The sequence below is a fragment of the Talpa occidentalis genome, unplaced genomic scaffold (genome assembly GCF_014898055.3).
Source record: "Talpa occidentalis isolate TD23 unplaced genomic scaffold, MPIMG_talOcc4v2.1 talOcc4.10, whole genome shotgun sequence".
Classification (NCBI taxonomy): Eukaryota; Metazoa; Chordata; class Mammalia; order Eulipotyphla; family Talpidae; genus Talpa; species Talpa occidentalis.
The window spans coordinates 32778659-32796273 of record NW_023600993.1 but is presented as its reverse complement, the minus strand read 5'-3'; the positions used below and the strand labels follow the sequence as shown (position 1 = coordinate 32796273).

General features: G+C 57.3%; 2 protein-coding genes across 2 annotated transcripts; one reads left to right on the top strand and one right to left on the bottom strand.

The window, feature by feature from the left end:
- Nucleotides 1-37: 37 nt before the first annotated feature.
- On the top strand, nt 38-8272 carry LOC119259213 (probable threonine protease PRSS50). Its single transcript, XM_037527855.2, has 6 exons — nt 38-216; nt 295-513; nt 1484-1646; nt 2615-2898; nt 3961-4127; nt 7906-8272. Exons 1-6 carry the CDS (start codon nt 99-101, stop codon nt 8137-8139), a joined length of 1185 nt encoding a protein of 394 aa, XP_037383752.1. The 5' UTR covers nt 38-98; the 3' UTR covers nt 8140-8272.
- Nucleotides 8273-8329: 57 nt separating this feature from the next.
- TMIE (transmembrane inner ear) lies at nt 8330-17615 on the bottom strand. The gene is made up of 4 exons (XM_037527867.2): nt 17520-17615; nt 14161-14278; nt 10849-10998; nt 8330-10567 (listed from the first exon to the last, which is right to left on the bottom strand). The coding sequence occupies exons 1-4, from the start codon at nt 17613-17615 to the stop codon at nt 10467-10469; spliced, it is 465 nt and encodes a 154-aa protein (XP_037383764.1). The 3' UTR covers nt 8330-10466.

The following is a 17615-nucleotide window of genomic DNA, read 5'->3' as shown; positions in this document are numbered from 1 at the left end:
CGTGGCCTCACTGACCACACGCCAGAAGCCGTCTGGGGCGGCCAAGAGGGGGCGCCGTCGTGAGAGGAGCGCCGCGGAGCAGTTGCTGCTGCCTCAGCATGGAGCTCTGGTGCAGGATCCGAGCCTGCAGGCGGGGACCCCAGGGCCCTTGGAAGTCTCCCCCTTTCCAGGCCCACGCTGTTCTGCTGCTGCTGCTGCTGTTGCTAAGACCCATTGGTGAGCCCCGCCCTTTGCCCTGTCCCCCACTCGGGGCCTCAGCGGTCCCCCTCTGATCTTTTCTGTGTCCTCCGGCAGGTAGCTTAGACACAGATGCCCTAAAGGGGGCACAAGGCCCCTTGGCGCTGTCCACGGCTGCTCCAGCTAATACTGGCAAACCCTGTGCCCCCAATACCCCCCGTCCCTTGGATAAACCTCAGCTCTCCCAGGCCCCTAAGAGAGGAGCCTTGGATGGGAAACTCTTGAACGACCCGCCGCAGTCCTCTGCTTCTCAAGACCAGATCAAGCCATTTCCCTGTGAGTATGGTGGATTCCACTGGGGGCGGGCTGGGGAGGAGAGCCCAGAGAAGTCTTAAGGACCTTTGATCCTTGTGGACAAAGTAGGTGGGAGGAAGAGGAAGGAGAAGAAATCTTCCTTTCACAAGTGTTTACTGAGCACCTAGAGGAGGCAAGGCAAGTTGGAGTAGTCTGGGGTGAGCTGCATGTTCCCACTGACCTCAACTGGGGCCCTTCAGGTGGCCTCTCCACAGGTTTAGGCCCTGCCTGGGCCTGCCCCGGACCCAGGCTTCTAGCCCAGAATTTTGGGGATCTCCAGCATAGCTTTCAGGGAGTGTTCCTTTGGGTTCCCAATTGAACAGTAACTTTCAAGCATGTTTAACTGAGACCCCTATAAGAAACACTTCTTATCCTGGGACACAGTGTGCCCAATCTAACTGCCCCGCCAAGTCTCACCAACAGGAGCTGGCGGCACTGTGGTGTGCATGCTGACCCTCCTTTGCCTGTGTCAGCCTTCACGAATGCAGGTCTGGGCACACATGCATTGATTTCACAGCCCACTGCTCACATTTGGGAAACACCTGGGCTGCTGGGATGTTGGACATGTGCATCTTGTGTTTTCAAACTTTTTCAGAGTGGCTGAAGCCACTGACCCTCCAGCAGTGAGTCAGAGGATAAGTTTTTCCATCGAGAGCTGAAGGACCCAGCAGGGTACTACGTGGATGCGCTGGGAATTCTCTGGAGCTTGGACTGTGGGAAAAGGGCGAGGGATACCTGGGGAGTGCAGAGGCCCTTGAGAGGCTGGAAACCCCAGTCTGCACTGGATGGCATAGTAACATGGTGGCCAGCAGAAAGGAGACTGGTTGGGTTTGGGTCAGTGACTGCAGAGTTGGGGGACCGTGCTGAGGGGTGGGGATGGGAGGTGGAGGAGAGGTGAATGGATGTGGCTAGAGGGACCCATCCTTCACCGAGCTCTTATCATCTTCCTCAGCCTGTGGCTTCTCCCAGGAACCTGACCTTACCCTCAAGTACCCAGAGGCCATGGCCCGGCGGTGGCCTTGGATGGTCAGTGTGCGAGCCAACGGCACACACGTCTGTGCGGGTACCATCATTGCCTCCAAGTGGGTGCTGACGGTGGCCCACTGCCTGATCCAGTGAGTTGGGGCCTAGATGGGTGGGAGCCATCAGGAACCAGTCCTCTCTGCAGAAACCCACTGTTGCAGCCCCAGCCTCATCTAACTGCAAGCAGGTGGGGGTTGAGTCCTGCAGCTTCCTTACCAGGAGTCAGTCTTTTAATCTCCCACCCCTTACTGCCCTCGCCCGACCCTCAACCTGTGCAGTCTTTCCCTCAATAGGAACTGGAGGCTTGGGAGCCTTTGTCCATGTCTCCTTTCTCCTAGCCCCAGAGAAAGCCCTAGTTCTTTCGTTCTACACCCTCTGCTCATCATTAGTAGTCCCTTCCTTCATTAAACCAAAAACCTTTGATTCTCCTTTGAAGCCAGGCCTGCCCCAGGCTCTGGGGCAGATAGGGGCCCAATCACTCTTCTCAGGTTTCTAGGGGAGTCAAATAAGAAGCCATATGCTCCCAGGGGAGCCTGCTTGGCATGGGGCCAACAGAGAGTGTCTGCCGGTGTCAGGGCTAGGGAGCACCTGGGGGTAACATCTGCACTGGTGTGAGGACTGACCCATGGAGGGTATCCTCCAAGCCTAAGAGCTGACATAGGGTCTCCAGGGGCATGCTGGGAAAGGAGGCTGGTGGGAAGGCCATGGCTTATTGCATGGAACCTCTGTTACTTCCCACGGTCCTGCATGGGGTGCTGGACAGAATCCAGAGTCCAGAGTTTGGAGCCAGAGGAAATTGGGTCCACATCCCAGCTCCAGCACTTCCTAGCTGCATAGCCTTGAGCTGGTAACTCTGAACCTCAGTTTCTCCTCCTTAAAAGGAAGGATCGTTGTGAGGACCGCACAATGCGTGTGCAGGGCCCTGTTCATATCTCTTATGAAGAGTGGGTTCTGGGCCGACCTGTCTGTCTGCACGGAGCACAGCAGTGAAGAGGAGGCAGGGTGGTGGCTGGAGTGGGTGCCTGGAACTGACAGCAGACTACCCCTTTGGGTCCCCCAGGCGCGACACTGTCTACTCAGTGCGGGTAGGGATCCCGTGGATTGACCAGATGGCACAGACTAGCTCAGAAGTCCTGGTGAGCCAGGTCATTGTGAACAGGCGGTACCGGGCCCAGCGCTACTGGTCCTGGGTTGGCCAGCTCCACAACATTGGCCTCCTCAAGCTTCAGGAGGAACTCAAGTACAGCAGCTACGTCTGGCCCATCTGCCTGCCCGGCTTGGACCGTGTGCCAAAGGCTGGGTCCCGCTGCACCGTGACGGGCTGGGGCCTCCCCAAGTTTAACGGTGAGACCAGGGTTGGTGGTGCAGGAGAGGACGTGGTTGCTGGTGGGGTCCTCCAAGGACAGCTGTTTCTGAGACATCTTCCTCAGGGAGCCCACTATCCTGGGACCTTCCTGGTAGCATTTATCTCCAAGGTCTCCTTCCCCTGGAGGGTCTCATCAGTGAGGGCATCATGGCCATTCTGGCCTGGGGAATGCAAGTTGCCCTTGAACCCTCAGGCCCAGACATGTAAACAGTCTTCCTTGACTGCAGAGGGGCACAGAGAAATAGCTCTGACTGTGCACAATCCCGTGGCTTCTGTGACCAGGAGCAGAGGGCTGGGATGGGGAGAGCAGGCTTCGGTGTCTGTAAAACACTCCCAGGAGACCCCGCGTGGTGTGCTAAGGGCAACCTGCACCCAGAGGTTGGGAGTCACTCAGGGTCCACCCGAGTGGTCCTCAGTCCCTTGTCATCTCAATCGGGCAGCAAGTCCCAAAGGGCATGTTGTCCCAGGCCCAAAGGTCCATCTCCTTATGAGCCCCAGGAATTTCCGTACCCCCCAGAGAGCCCCCATTGCTTTCCCGCAGGTGAGGGACCCTTCCCTGTAGCTTCACTCAACTTGCCTAAAAACAGCCCTGGTGGGTGTCTGGGGAAGTGCCCTGTCCCCCAGAGGCACACTTGAAAAAGGGGGAAGGGTAAGGCGGAGGCGGGGAGGAGAGTCAGCCCTGCCTGGCACCATGAAGGGGAACCTGCGAAATGGGAGGAAGAGGCCTTTGTTGGGGGTGGGGAGGGACTTGGATTTGGACCCTAGAGGGGCTTGGCAGGCATTTGGGATAGAAGGAGTGGCAAAGTGCTGAGACAGCGATGGGCCCTGCGGGAGGAGAGGCCAGGCCCGGCAAGGCCACGGCGGGTGGTCTGCTCTGCGGTCTCTGTGGCGAGGCGCCTTGGGCCGTGTCCGCTAGAATGGCAGGTGGACTGGGGTGGAGAACAGAGGAGGCCGGAGAAGTGGAGAGGAGTAAAGGGAGGCTGGAGACCAGGTGGCAGCAGTGAAACCACCACACCTGAGCAGGGGCCTCTGTCCCACAGGCACATGGCCCCAGTTCCAGACCCTTCAGGAAAAGGATGTCACCATCCTGAATAGCAAGGAGTGCGACAGCTTCTACCACAGGTTCACTAAAATCCCCTCTCTGATTCGGATCATCACGTCGCAGATGATCTGTGTGGAGGACAGCGACAGGGAGGAGTTCTGCTATGTAAGCATCTCCCCTTTGCCCACTCACTTCTAAGGGCACCTGCCAGGAGGGGGAGATGGGGGTGGGAAGAGCAGGGCACTGTGTCTGCAAAACACTCCCGGGAGACCCCACGTGGTGGGCAGGGTATGGAGAGGGTATGGAGAGGGTATGGAGAGGGTATGGAGGGTATGGAGAGGGTATGGAGGGTGTGGAGAGGGTATGGAGAGAGTATGGAGGGTATGGAGGGTATGGAGAGGGTATGGAGAGGGTATGGAGGGTATGGAGAGGGTATGGAGGGTATGGAGAGGGTATGGAGAGGGTATGGAGAGGGTATGGAGGGTATGGAGAGGGTATGGAGAGGGTAAGGAGAGGGTATGGAGGGTATGGAGAGGGTATGAAGGGTATGGAGGGTATGGAGAGGGTATGAAGGGTATGGAGAGGATATGGAGAGGGTATGGAGAGGGTATGGAGAGGGTATGGAGGGTATGGAGAGGGTATGGAGAGGGTATGAAGGGTATGGAGAGGATATGGAGAGGGTATGGAGAGGGTATGGAGAGGATATGGAGAGGGTATGAAGGGTATGGAGGGTATGGAGAGGGTATGAAGGGTATGGAGAGGATATGGAGAGGGTATGGAGAGGATATGGAGAGGGTATGAAGGGTATGGAGGGTATGGAGAGGGTATGGAGGGTATGGAGAGGGTATGGAGAGGGTATGGAGAGGGTATGGAGGGTGTGGAGAGGGTATGGAGAGAGTATGGAGGGTATGGAGGGTATGGAGAGGGTATGGAGAGGGTATGGAGGGTATGGAGAGGGTATGGAGGGTATGGAGAGGGTATGGAGGGTGTGGAGAGGGTATGGAGAGAGTATGGAGGGTATGGAGAGGGTATGGAGGGTATGGAGAGGGTATGGAGGGTATGGAGAGGGTATGGAGAGGGTATGGAGGGTATGGAGAGGGTATGGAGAGGGTATGGAGAGGGTATGGAGGGTATGGAGAGGGTATGGAGGGTATGGAGAGGGTATGAAGGGTATGGAGAGGATATGGAGAGGGTATGGAGAGGGTATGGAGAGGGTATGGAGGGTATGGAGGGTATGGAGAGGGTATGGAGGGTATGGAGAGGGTATGGAGAGGGTATGGAGAGGGTGTGGAGGGTGTGGAGAGGGTATGGAGGGTGTGGAGAGGGTGTGGAGAGGGTATGGAGAGGGTGTGGAGGGTGTGGAGAGGGTATGGAGAGGGTGTGGAGAGGGTATGGAGAGGGTATGAAGGGTATGGAGGGTATGGAGAGGGTATGAAGGGTATGGAGGGTATGGAGAGGGTATGAAGGGTATGGAGAGGATATGGAGAGGGTATGGAGAGGATATGGAGAGGGTATGAAGGGTATGGAGGGTATGGAGAGGGTATGGAGAGGATATGGAGAGGGTGTGGAGGGTGTGGAGAGGGTGTGGAGGGTATGGAGAGGGTATGAAGGGTATGGAGAGGATATGGAGAGGGTATGGAGAGGGTGTGGAGGATGTGGAGAGGGTATGAAGGGTATGGAGGGTATGGAGAGGGTATGGAGAGGATATGGAGAGGGTGTGGAGGGTATGGAGAGGGTGTGGAGGGTATGGAGAGGGTATGAAGGGTATGGAGGGTATGGAGAGGGTATGAAGGGTATGGAGAGGATATGGAGAGGGTATGGAGAGGGTATGGAGAGGGTATGGAGGGTATGGAGAGGGTATGGAGAGGGTATGAAGGGTATGGAGAGGATATGGAGAGGGTATGGAGAGGGTATGGAGAGGATATGGAGAGGGTATGAAGGGTATGGAGGGTATGGAGAGGGTATGAAGGGTATGGAGAGGATATGGAGAGGGTATGGAGAGGATATGGAGAGGGTATGAAGGGTATGGAGGGTATGGAGAGGGTATGGAGGGTATGGAGAGGGTATGGAGAGGGTATGGAGAGGGTATGGAGGGTGTGGAGAGGGTATGGAGAGAGTATGGAGGGTATGGAGGGTATGGAGAGGGTATGGAGAGGGTATGGAGGGTATGGAGAGGGTATGGAGGGTATGGAGAGGGTATGGAGGGTGTGGAGAGGGTATGGAGAGAGTATGGAGGGTATGGAGAGGGTATGGAGGGTATGGAGAGGGTATGGAGGGTATGGAGAGGGTATGGAGAGGGTATGGAGGGTATGGAGAGGGTATGGAGAGGGTATGGAGAGGGTATGGAGGGTATGGAGAGGGTATGGAGGGTATGGAGAGGGTATGAAGGGTATGGAGAGGATATGGAGAGGGTATGGAGAGGGTATGGAGAGGGTATGGAGGGTATGGAGGGTATGGAGAGGGTATGGAGGGTATGGAGAGGGTATGGAGAGGGTATGGAGAGGGTGTGGAGGGTGTGGAGAGGGTATGGAGGGTGTGGAGAGGGTGTGGAGAGGGTATGGAGAGGGTGTGGAGGGTGTGGAGAGGGTATGGAGAGGGTGTGGAGAGGGTATGGAGAGGGTATGAAGGGTATGGAGGGTATGGAGAGGGTATGAAGGGTATGGAGGGTATGGAGAGGGTATGAAGGGTATGGAGAGGATATGGAGAGGGTATGGAGAGGATATGGAGAGGGTATGAAGGGTATGGAGGGTATGGAGAGGTATGGAGAGGATATGGAGAGGGTGTGGAGGGTGTGGAGAGGGTGTGGAGGGTATGGAGAGGGTATGAAGGGTATGGAGAGGATATGGAGAGGGTATGGAGAGGGTATGGAGAGGGTATGGAGGGTATGGAGAGGGTATGGAGAGGGTATGGAGAGGGTGTGGAGGATGTGGAGAGGGTATGGAGGGTGTGGAGAGGGTGTGGAGAGGGTGTGGAGAGGGTGTGGAGGGTGTGGAGAGGGTGTGGAGGGTATGGAGAGGGTGTGGAGAGGGTGTGGAGAGGGTATGGAGAGGGTATGGAGAGGGTATGGAGGGTGTGGAGAGGGTATGGAGAGGGTATGGAGAGGGTGTGGAGGGTATGGAGAGGGTATGGAGAGGGTGTGGAGAGGGTATGGAGAGGGTGTGGAGAGGGTATGGAGAGGGTGTGGAGGGTATGGAGAGGGTGTGGAGAGGGTATGGAGAGGGTGTGGAGGGTATGGAGAGGGTGTGGAGAGGGTGTGGAGGGTATGGAGAGGGTATGGAGAGGGTATGGAGAGGGTGTGGAGGGTATGGAGAGGGTATGGAGAGGGTGTGGAGAGGGTATGGAGAGGGTGTGGAGAGGGTATGGAGAGGGTGTGGAGGGTATGGAGAGGGTATGGAGAGGGTGTGGAGAGGGTGTGGAGAGGGTGTGGAGGGTATGGAGAGGGTGTGGAGAGGGTGTGGAGGGTGTGGAGAGGGTATGGAGAGGGTGTGGAGAGGGTGTGGAGAGGGTGTGGAGAGGGTATGGAGGGTATGGAGAGGGTGTGGAGAGGCTGTGGAGAGGGTGTGGAGAGGGTGTGGAGAGGGTGTGGAGGGTATGGAGAGGAACAGATGGGCCTGGCTGGTGAAGGGTGAAGTAAGGGGGGGAGAGCGGGGGCTGCGTGGAGAGGGAGTGTGGGGGTGGAGGCTGGACGTGAGAAAGAAGGGCGGGATGGGTGGAGGGTGGGTATTAAAGAGGCTACTCGCCTGAGGAGAAGAGATAAGCCCTCTGAGGAAGGTCTCCTGGGTTTCCACCTCAAGGGCACCTCTCAGGCAGGTGACACCTGGGGCCACGGAGACGGGCATGGGATCAGGTGTAAGGTGCCTTTTTTGTCTCTGAGCTGGGTCACTTCTCCCTCAGGCCACATCTATCCTCCCTGTCCCTTCTGTTTCCCCACCCCTCCCTGCAGGAGATAAGCGGTGAACCCTTGGTCTGCTTCACGGAGGAGAACACGTGGCACCTGGCGGGAATGATGAGCTGGGGCCCAGGCTGCAGCCAGGACGAGGCCCCGCCCATCTTCCTGCAGATCTCCTCCTACCAGTACTGGATCTGGGACCGCCTCAGCGGGCAGACCCTGCCCTCCCAGTCCAGGGTCCTGCTCCTGGCACTCCCTCTGCCCCTCAGCCTCCTTGCTGCCCTGTGATACTCGTGCCATCCTCGGGTATGTCTGCTCTTGCCGGGCCCCTCCCCACTCGCTGCGCCTGGAGCCCTCCAGGTGCAGTTCCCACGGCCCCACCAGGCAGGGCAGAGACTAGGTGCTCAATTAAATGCTTCTTTTTCCCATACCGCCTGCCTGCCACCTGGGCCTGCTCAAATGAGCCAGATGGGGTGGAATGGGGGACACAGGGAAGTTTATTTTGAAAAGTGCAGCCCCCCAGGATCTGCCTGTCTAAAGGTTTGATTTGGAGTGTGAAGCAATGATATTGCGGGCAGATGATGGAGAGCTTGGAACTTACTGCCCAGGCTGAGGCCAGGGCGAGGCTGGGTGAGGGTGAACCCAGTCTGGGCTGGGGAGGAGAGCTTTTTCTTTCTGTGATACTTTAGTGGGAGACAGGCTCCCCTTGACCACTGGTCAGTGACTAAAAATCAGGCTGTTGCCCTGAAGCGCAGTCGTGAACTTGGACTCTCTAGCTCTGCCCTCTGCCTGGAGATGGAGGCAGGTGCCCACCGGGACCAGACATTATCTCCACCATCAGCAGCCATGCCCTCCAAAGGCCCAGCGGAGACCCCAGGTCAGAGGGTGGGGGAGACAATAGGCAGGGCAGGTGATGCCCAGGTCTTAACTTACCCAGGTTTTGCCTGTGATTTGTCTATGACTGCAAGTGGCCCCTGTCCCTCCAGGCTTTTGCTGTTGGCCCACACAGGAGGAATTCTCCTGTATGGGCAGGATGACCTTTGACACAATCCTATGTGAGAAGCCCCTAGACTGACCACAGAGGACAGAGGTCAGCCAGCTCTTCCCACTGCTGTCCTGCTCTCAGCCTTGTGCTTCCTCCCACCCCTACCCTGTCAGCCTGGAGCTCTCTTCTTGGGCAATAATAATCTGGGTCCTAGTCAGGATCCAGGTTGTCCTCTGTGTCCCCAGTGCTGGGCCCAGATCATCAGAGGCCTACTGAAAGCCACAGGGAGAGGGGAGGGAGTGGAGAACAGCCCCCTCCTATCTGGTCCTGGTGCCCTGCCCTGTAGCTGCCCCTCATTCTCTTGGGAGGAAAGTCAGGGGAGGGGATTTCAGCCCAGTCTGTGCCCACCTATCACAGCTGCCAATTACCCTCCACAGATGTCCTGGGACCCATTCTGAGGGCTGGTCTCAGGTCACAGGGTCTGAGGAGGCACTCAGCTTTGTTTCCAAGTGTCTGCAGGCCCCTGTAGATAGAGCTTTTTTAGTGCTCTCCTTGGCTCAGAAACCTCCCCTGCTGTCTCCCCAGTTTCAGGTCCAGGTCTGAGTGCCTTAGCCTGTGTTTTCTGGAAGCCCCTGCCCGAGGACTAAGTCCTCAGGTGGTGTTTGGGCCTTGGCCTTCTGGTCAGCCTGCTTCATGGGGGCTTTTTTCAAGAGGAACAGGAGAGGGAGCTGCCGCCTGTGATGGTCCCCCACGGCCCTGACATCTCCCTCCTCAGCTGACCGTAGAAAGAGGCACCAGAACAACCTGAGATTCCCTTTGGCTTTGTATACTTCCTGGATCCCCAAGAAGAGACCCAGGACCCAGCTTTCCCCTATTCTCCTTCTGGCCCACTGATCTCAGCCTCCTGCACCCCTAACTCACTCCGATAGCCTCCAGCCCTGTGCCCCCGGGGCCTATTCTAGGTTTCTCAGCAACCTCAGCTTCATCCCAAGGTATAAAACAAGTGCATCCCATTGCCTGGAGCTTGGGATCTGCTGTGCTGAGTCTTCTTCTGAGACCACCTCTGCTCATCTTCCTGGGCCAGAACCCCTGTAGGTTTGGGACGTTCTTCTGGCCCCCAGGACCAGCAGAGTCTGAGAACCTTCTGATGCCATCATTTCCCACAGTAACCCCTCCCTCCTTGTGGCCAATCTGGGTGTGGCCTTAGTCCAGCCATCAAATTCAGCCAACCCCTTCCAGAAGGGGCCCCACATGCCATTGCTCTTTTAAGGCCAATGCCCTTCCTGGCAGAAGCGTGGAACAGACACACGTCTGGGTGGGTGTGAAGCTGCTCTAGATATGCAGAGGGACAGTGGCTCAAGACCAACTTTGTTGAGCGGTCACGTGGATGGGTGAAAGGACCGAGCTTGGGCTGGGAGGCAGGACACTGGCGCAGTCTTGCCGCTGCCCCTGATGGGTTGTGAAGATGCAGCCATGGCCTCCCCACCCCACCCCCCGCCCCGAGCAGGGAGAGGCTGTTCTGCAGCTTCTGTGGTCCATGGATGAGTCTGGAGTCTAAGGTGCCTGGAATCTGGCCAGGACTAGAGCCCAGGGCCTGCCAGTCCCCACTGCCACCTCCAGGAAGCTCTCCTCACTTCTCTCCTTTCTTCTTCTTGGCCTCGTTCTTCTCATCCTCCTCTACCTTGATGGCCACTGTGTCCACGCTGTCCTTCTTCTTCTTCTTCTTGTCCTCTGAGGGGTAGAGGAAAGAGCCCATCGACAGAGATGAGACAAGCTCTTGGGCTTACACGATGCCTCCATATCCAGCCCTTTTCTTCCTCCTTCCTTCCAAGCCTCTCCTTCCTCACACTGACCGATTTCTATGCTCTGGTCCCCAGGGAGAGGGCTGGGTCCCCTCCCTGAGCCTACCGTGGGTATTGGGGAGAGCTAGGGTGACTCTGGGTGGTGAGGCACAGGCCCCCGCCAGATCAGCAGGGTGAATGGGGGCTGGGTTTGGGGCCGGGCCTACTCACCTCCGGGGATTTCTGTGAGCTCATTGAGGGGTGGCACTGTCTCTAGTTTGTCCGTGTACATCTTGGCTGCCTTTCGCTGCAGGTACCGGGCTTCAATCTCTTTCCGGGTCCGTGGCACACGGCAGTTAAAGATGCAGCACAGAATGATAACTGGAGGGAGGAAGAGCAGGCTTGACTGGGGCTGGACCTCAGACACCCAGGAATGGTGCCCACATTTTAGCCTGCCTCCCTTTTTCCACATATTTCACCCAAGAGACTGTGGCAGGAGGTTCCTCATCTTGGCAAAGCCCTGTGGGCCCTGGGATTGCCAAGAATCTGTCCTGAGCAGGACTGGGTTCATGCAGCACAGAGCCCCACACGTAGAAGGTCCTTGTGCTTGGTTCAATGCTCTGATCCCACCGTCTTGAAGTCATTATTTTTGAACAAGGGGGTCTCATAGTTTGACCTTGCACTGGTCCTCTCAATGACCACATTCCCGGGGCTGAGGTTGAGAGCTCCAGGAGGCCAGGACAAGAGCCTGCGCTATGGCTCAAGCTATGGTTTCTGGGGGCTGTCCTGTCCTTTCTATTCAGGCCTCCAGAGGTGCTCCCCTGCCCCCGGAGAGGACCTTAGACAACAGGATGTGTCTGCATCCTTCTCACCTTCCCTGAGGACAAATCGAAGCTCCTCCTGGCTCTGAGAGCCCATGAGAGGGCACAGGCCCTGCCCTGGGGTGTTCACCTCAGACACTTATTCCAGGAGTGGTTTTCCGGAGGAGTGCAGCTGTGCCCACGCAAGCTGGGCTGTGGCATGGAGCTGGCCTGTCTAGTGATGGGCAGAGCAGGGCAGGGCTTCCAGGACCTGGCTGGGACTGAGTTTATTATTCTAAGGCCCAAACGGTCTGACAACCTGGGCCCCAACCTCAGGGGAGGGGATGGCACTGTTTCCTATTATAAATCAGATGACCAGACGTTACTTCCTGGCACACTCCTGGGGGCAAGAGGGAAGGGCAGGACAAGCCAGAACTATTTTGAGAAAGATGGATCAGCTCCCAGCTTGAGCAGGGGTGGCCTCTGAGGTCATCCTGTGCAACTCTTTCAGGCAAATATTGTAGCCCCGCTGAGCCTCACTCAGGCTCACAGAATGAAAGAGAGGAATGAACAAATGGGTGATCTCAAAGACTTTGCCGCTAAGGAAAGGACTGGATGCTTGAATCCAAGTGGAGGAGCCAGTAGCATCCAGCACATTGGGGGGCTGCACACTGCTGTGCAGGGGAAGACCTGAGCAGGCAGAAGGCCTTTCTCATCAAAGAGCTGGGTTCTAGTCTTCCCTGCACCTGGTGTGTGTGCCTGAGGCCACGTGACCCTACTGGCCTGGGCCACCTCTTCCAGCCACTCTACCGGGCCCTTCCTTGGGACATACCCACTCCGGCTCTCCACAGAAGTTGGGTTCAGGCCCGGGGAGGCCCTGGCTTCAAAGGGCATGCAGGAGTCAGCTACTGGCAACCAGAGCAGGGTTTGCCTATCACCCCTCACTCTAGACCTGGCCTGGTAGCTTTTCAAAGAAAGAGAGAAACCAAGTGTCTTAGATCAAGTTCCAGGCACTACGCAGTGGCTTAGGATAGAAGTCCCTGGAGTGAAGTTGGCGCCCAAGGCACTCTAGCCCCTATGGACAAGGTTCTGGGGTGATGCTCCTCCGACACCATTGACAAGGGTGTGCCATCCCTACTGTCCAGCACCTTGATTGGACGGTGACAGGTGTTGACCTGCTGCTCAGTGGCCCTTGAGACCACCCCTTCCCTTTTCTAAGAAGTGGGGTTAAGAGTAGGAGTCAGTCTGTGGTTGAGGCCCAAGTGCCTCTTTGGGTCTGATACTGCAACTTTCTTGTGTGACCCCAGGTATTGCCAATTTCTGGGGTCAAACAGAGCCTGGGAGAGGCCAGTGTGCATCTGGAAACCCCCCAGTGCCCTGAGCCCTCTCCCCGGGCTGTCCTATAGTTGCTTACTGGACCTCACCCCTGCAGCTCCCCTGTCCCCTGCCTCTTGATGCTGGAGGTTGTTGCCCTCTCTGGGGATACCTTGGCCAGGGCTGCAGCCTGAGTGTCTGGCTGGAGGACCTCCACTGAGGCCTGGCTGGTTCTCGGTCTTGCCTAGGCACAAAAGGCAGCCTCTTGCGCAGATCCTGCTCCCACCTCAGCCGTAAAGGAATGGTGGAAGGGGTGTGGATATTTTTCTGCAGAGAGGACACTTTTGGTGCCAGAAGCAGCAGCACATGCAAATCAGATGTCACTCTCTCCCTCAGAGCCCGCACACCTGGATGGATGCTTCATTATTGGCCCTGCATCCTAGGGGATCTTATCCTGGGACAGAACTGTCAATGCCCCCTTAGCACCTTCACCTCCCCCCTCACCCAGGGTGCAATAGTTAATGGCCTATAGGGGCCATGAGGACCTTGTGTGGAGGCTACTTTCCTTCCTTCACCCATACCATCCCCCTGCCTGACAAGGCCTAGGCCATCCTCCCTAGGCCTTGTGGATCTTCAGCTGAGGACCCCTTCTCTACGAAGCCTCTGTGGGGTGCGGCTGGGGGGCTGGGTATTCTTTCCCTTCACAGCCTGTATCCCCTATCCGCCCTCCCCCACCCCGCCACACACACCTTGGCCTCATAGGAATGTCTCTCAGACTCTGCTTTAGGCCTCTGTGACCTCCCCCGGAGCCCGCATGGTCTGACCCCTCCCTTCACTCTGGATCCCCTCTCTACGCGGGCCCAAGGGTGCATGCCAAGTCCACTTCTGTGCATCAAGCAACTCCCAATCCCAGGAGAGGAAGGGTCTCCTGCTTCTAATTGAGGTGGCTGTGAGTCATTCTGAGAAAATGGTATTTGACAAGGCAGGGTTTGCAGCCCGAGAGCCACATCTGCTGGGCATCTGGGGAGCCTCTGGGCTGAGCTGTGGCCACGGGTGGCCTTGCTGGGGCCCCTGGGTGTGGGCCCTTTAAGCTGGCCAAACTGCAGGAAAAGCATCGGGAGGCCAGAGATAGGGAAAAATGACATGTCCTCATCCTGGTTCAGTGGAGTCCCCTGTAATTTCCATAATTGCTGTGTGGCTGGTCGGCAGAATACTTCAGGTCACCAGCGGCCTGTCAGCCTCCACAGGGACTTTGTGTGAATCAGGAGGTGCCAAAAACCACAGTGGGCCTCCTGCAGGCGCCGGGCCTGCTTGCACTGCCCGGAATTGCTGCCCTGAGCCCCTGGGGGTGGTGCTGGGGGGGCAAAGGGACAGCGGGTGCTGTGTTCCCACTGCAGCGAGGTGGGGAGGGTGGGGAACGGCTACTCACTGATGGACAACACGAAGAGCGAGAAGATGCCCACCACGTGCCACAGGCGCATGTCCCAGAATACCACGGTCTCCTTGGTCAGCGGGGGTGGCTTGGGCTTGGGCGGTGCCGTGCTGGGCTGTGGGTCAGATGACAGGGGAGTGAGCCAAGCAGAGGCGAAGCGCTGGACTGGACCGAGAGACGGACCTAGGTCCCAGCAGGGACCCAGCCCAAGTATTTCAGAATCTCCTGGAATCAAGTGGTTCAGACATTTATAACCAATGCTCTAGACGTGGGAAGTTGCAGATTTAGGTCACAAGAGGAGAGTGGAGCCCCAGTACCCCATAGCCAGGGTCTTGGAGTTGATGCTTGGGGAAACCAAGGCATGAGGGGGCAAATAGAAATGACCAGTCCCAGTCAGGTTCAAGTTTCCTCCAGGAAACCCAGAGGTTTCTTCCTGCTCTGGTCCTGGGCCCCACATATGCAGGCGAGGTCTCAGGACCAAGGCCAGAGACAAGACAAGGCTGTGCTGCCCTGGGGGACTTTGCTCTCCTGTACACACGGGGCAGGGTGGGTGTGGAGCTGGAGTCAGCGCCTCATAGCTCTGCTGCCTGTCCAGGACCCCCACTAGGTAGCCTCAACAGTCACCCACCCTATGAGAGTCACCTCCTCTGAGTCCTCACCAGACAGCACTAGATAATTTGTCTGCAATGTGGCAGCGACACCTGGAGGCCAAAAGATGTAAGCGTGACTGGCGCGAGCCAGGCACAGCCAGCCACCTCCCACTTTCCCATTGGGACACCACCCTGCTCTGGGGTCTAGGGGACACAGTCCTGCATGAGGGGTCTAGGAGACGTGATCCTGCCCTGGGAGACTGAGGGGACAGGCCCCTGACCTATGGGGTTGACCTGTGGGGTTGTCACCCAGTTTGGCCGAGAGGTGGGATGGGAGCTGGTGCTCAGGGAGAGAGGACCATCTGCAGTACTTCTTCCCTGGTTCCCCAGGTAAGGACAGACATGAGGGGTATCTTCTGGCTCTCTGGGAAGGAAAGGCAGTGCTCAGCTCACCCGCCCATCCAGTCCCTCCCCTATCCATGGACATGGATTGGGCGCCTACCATATGCCAGGCACTTGCTCATCTAATGACCACCCTCTGGCATGTGATGCGACACTCAGAGGACCAACAACCTGTCCGGGGAAATGCAAAGGACCTGTGTGCCAGGGCTTGGTACATGATTCCCTGTACTTTTCTTCTTACTAGGGTGAACTGCGGTAGGAGCCTTCTTTTCTCTGGGCCTCAGTTTCTCCATCTGTAGCTTGAGTGGGATGGTTCTAGGTCTCTGGGAAGCTCTCTCTGTACCCAACCTGAGCAGTAAAATTGACAAGACACCCCTTCTCGGCATCATCCTGAGTCAGGATCCATTTTCAGGGTTGGGTACATGTATGAGGGTCGAAGAACCTGTGGGTTCAGGGTATATAGCTGTGGTTGGGCACATGTGTGGTTGCGGTACATTTGGTGTGGTGGGGCACGTGTCTGTAGATTGGGGCAGAGCCTGCACAGTAGCGGGTTCCCTGATTCTAAGTCTCAGTCTGTTGGCCTTGTTGGGTTGTATGATCAGAAGACTCCAGGCCCACAGTAAAGATCTCAGGTTCTGAGGCTGGACATCTGAGAGCTCACTTTTGACACATTCTTGTTCCACCTGTGTTCTGGGTGGAAGTGAGCCTGTGCTCTCACCCTGACAGGGGCCTTAGGTGGAAAACAACAGGTAAGAGTCCAGCATCTTGTGGGCACTGCTGGGAACTCTGAAGCTTGGAGAACCTGGCCTCCATCAGCTCCTCATAGCCCGATGGAGGGTCCTGCCTATAGGGGTTAGGGTGAGAGGAGTTCAGGACCCCATCCCTGCCTTTCTTTCTGGTGTTTCTCTGGACTCCCAGGACTTGACCAGTTCTCTGCTCAGACTATAGGCAGATGGCAGGCCGAGGGACCCCAAGTGTCTTCCCTATGGTCTGGGAGGAGATGTGTTTCTGGAGGCTGGAGGAAGTAGTCCTTGCTTCAGAACTGAAGCAACCCACCATCAGCCTTCTTATGCACCCAAACTGGCTCAGTTCCTGAACTTGAGGGCCCAGGGCAGCAGATGAGGGGTCCAAGTATACTCCATGGAGCTTAAGTAGCCTGACTCCCCTCACTGGAACTGGCATCTGACTCCAGCCCAGCTTTCTGACCACACCTCCTGGTCAGCAGCAGGGACAGGCCAGCATTCAATGCAGGGCTCTGTCCCAAGCCCCTCTGACCCCTCCAGGGTATGCCACTGTCCTCCAGTCCAGCCACCTTGCTATCTCTTCTGCTTCTGTGTCCCTGCTCTCTCAAGTCTGCCCCTGCCTGCCAGGCTCCAGCTGCTCCCTGCCCCCTATTCTCTGGCCCTGCCTGTTGGGCCTTCTCCCTCTGACCTCACGCTCCAGGATTCTGGGCCTGGTCTTCCTCTTTGCTTCCCCTTCCTGGCTCAGCAGGAAGAGCGATATAGAGGGAGCAGGGACATGGCCCCTCCTACACAGGGCCCCCTCCCTGCCCTTCCTGGCCCTGGCCAGGCTCCTCACTGCTTTCTGAACTATCTCAGCAGCTCCTTCCGCCTCTCCCAATGTGCACTTTTGCAGTTTATTCTCCCCTTCCCAAACTAGGACTCATCACCACTCTCCTGCTCAGAAATCTTTGCTATCTCCGGTTTTCACCAGGACCAAGAAAGACCTGAGTCCCTGGGTCCTGCCCTACCTGCACCTCCCTCCAGAGCCTAATGCTCCACACCCAGATGAGCTCAGCACACAGTTGCTCTGTGAAGCGCATCCTGATCTTCCTGCCCGCATCCTCCAGCTTGGAACGCCCCCCTCACCTCCTCCCCAGAGCTATGTCGCCCCTACTAACAAGGGGTCCTGGGGAATTTCTGGAGGCAGCAACTTTCTCCTCCAGCAGACTCTAGGACCGGGGACTAGATCTCCCCCATCAGACCAGAGGTCACTGGAACCACAGACTATAACCCCCGCCCCCCCTCCATTAGACCAAACATTCAGGATAGGGGCTGAGTGTCCCCCATCAGGCTTGGCAAGACTGTTCCTCAGATTGGGAACCTCTAAAAATTTGGGCACTTCTCCCCTATCACGTTAATGTTAGGGATGTCAGGGGCTGTGCCCTTCCATCACACCAGGGGTCCTAACCTGGGGCCTGAGTCCACCCCACGGTCAGGAAGCACTTGGTCAGGGCTGTGTCACCCTATTAAGCGAGGTCTCCTAGAGCAAGAAGGGCAAAGCCAGCTTTCAGGCAGAAAGATGCCCCCCCCGCCCCCTGGAGGGCGACAGCCACCCCAACCCTTGCGCGCCGCCCGGCCTCACCTCCACCAGCTGCCCGGCGACCCCCGCGAGGCACACCCCCAGCGCCGCGCCGCCCAGCACCCACGGGGGCCCCGCGCCCCGCCGCGGCCCCGCCAT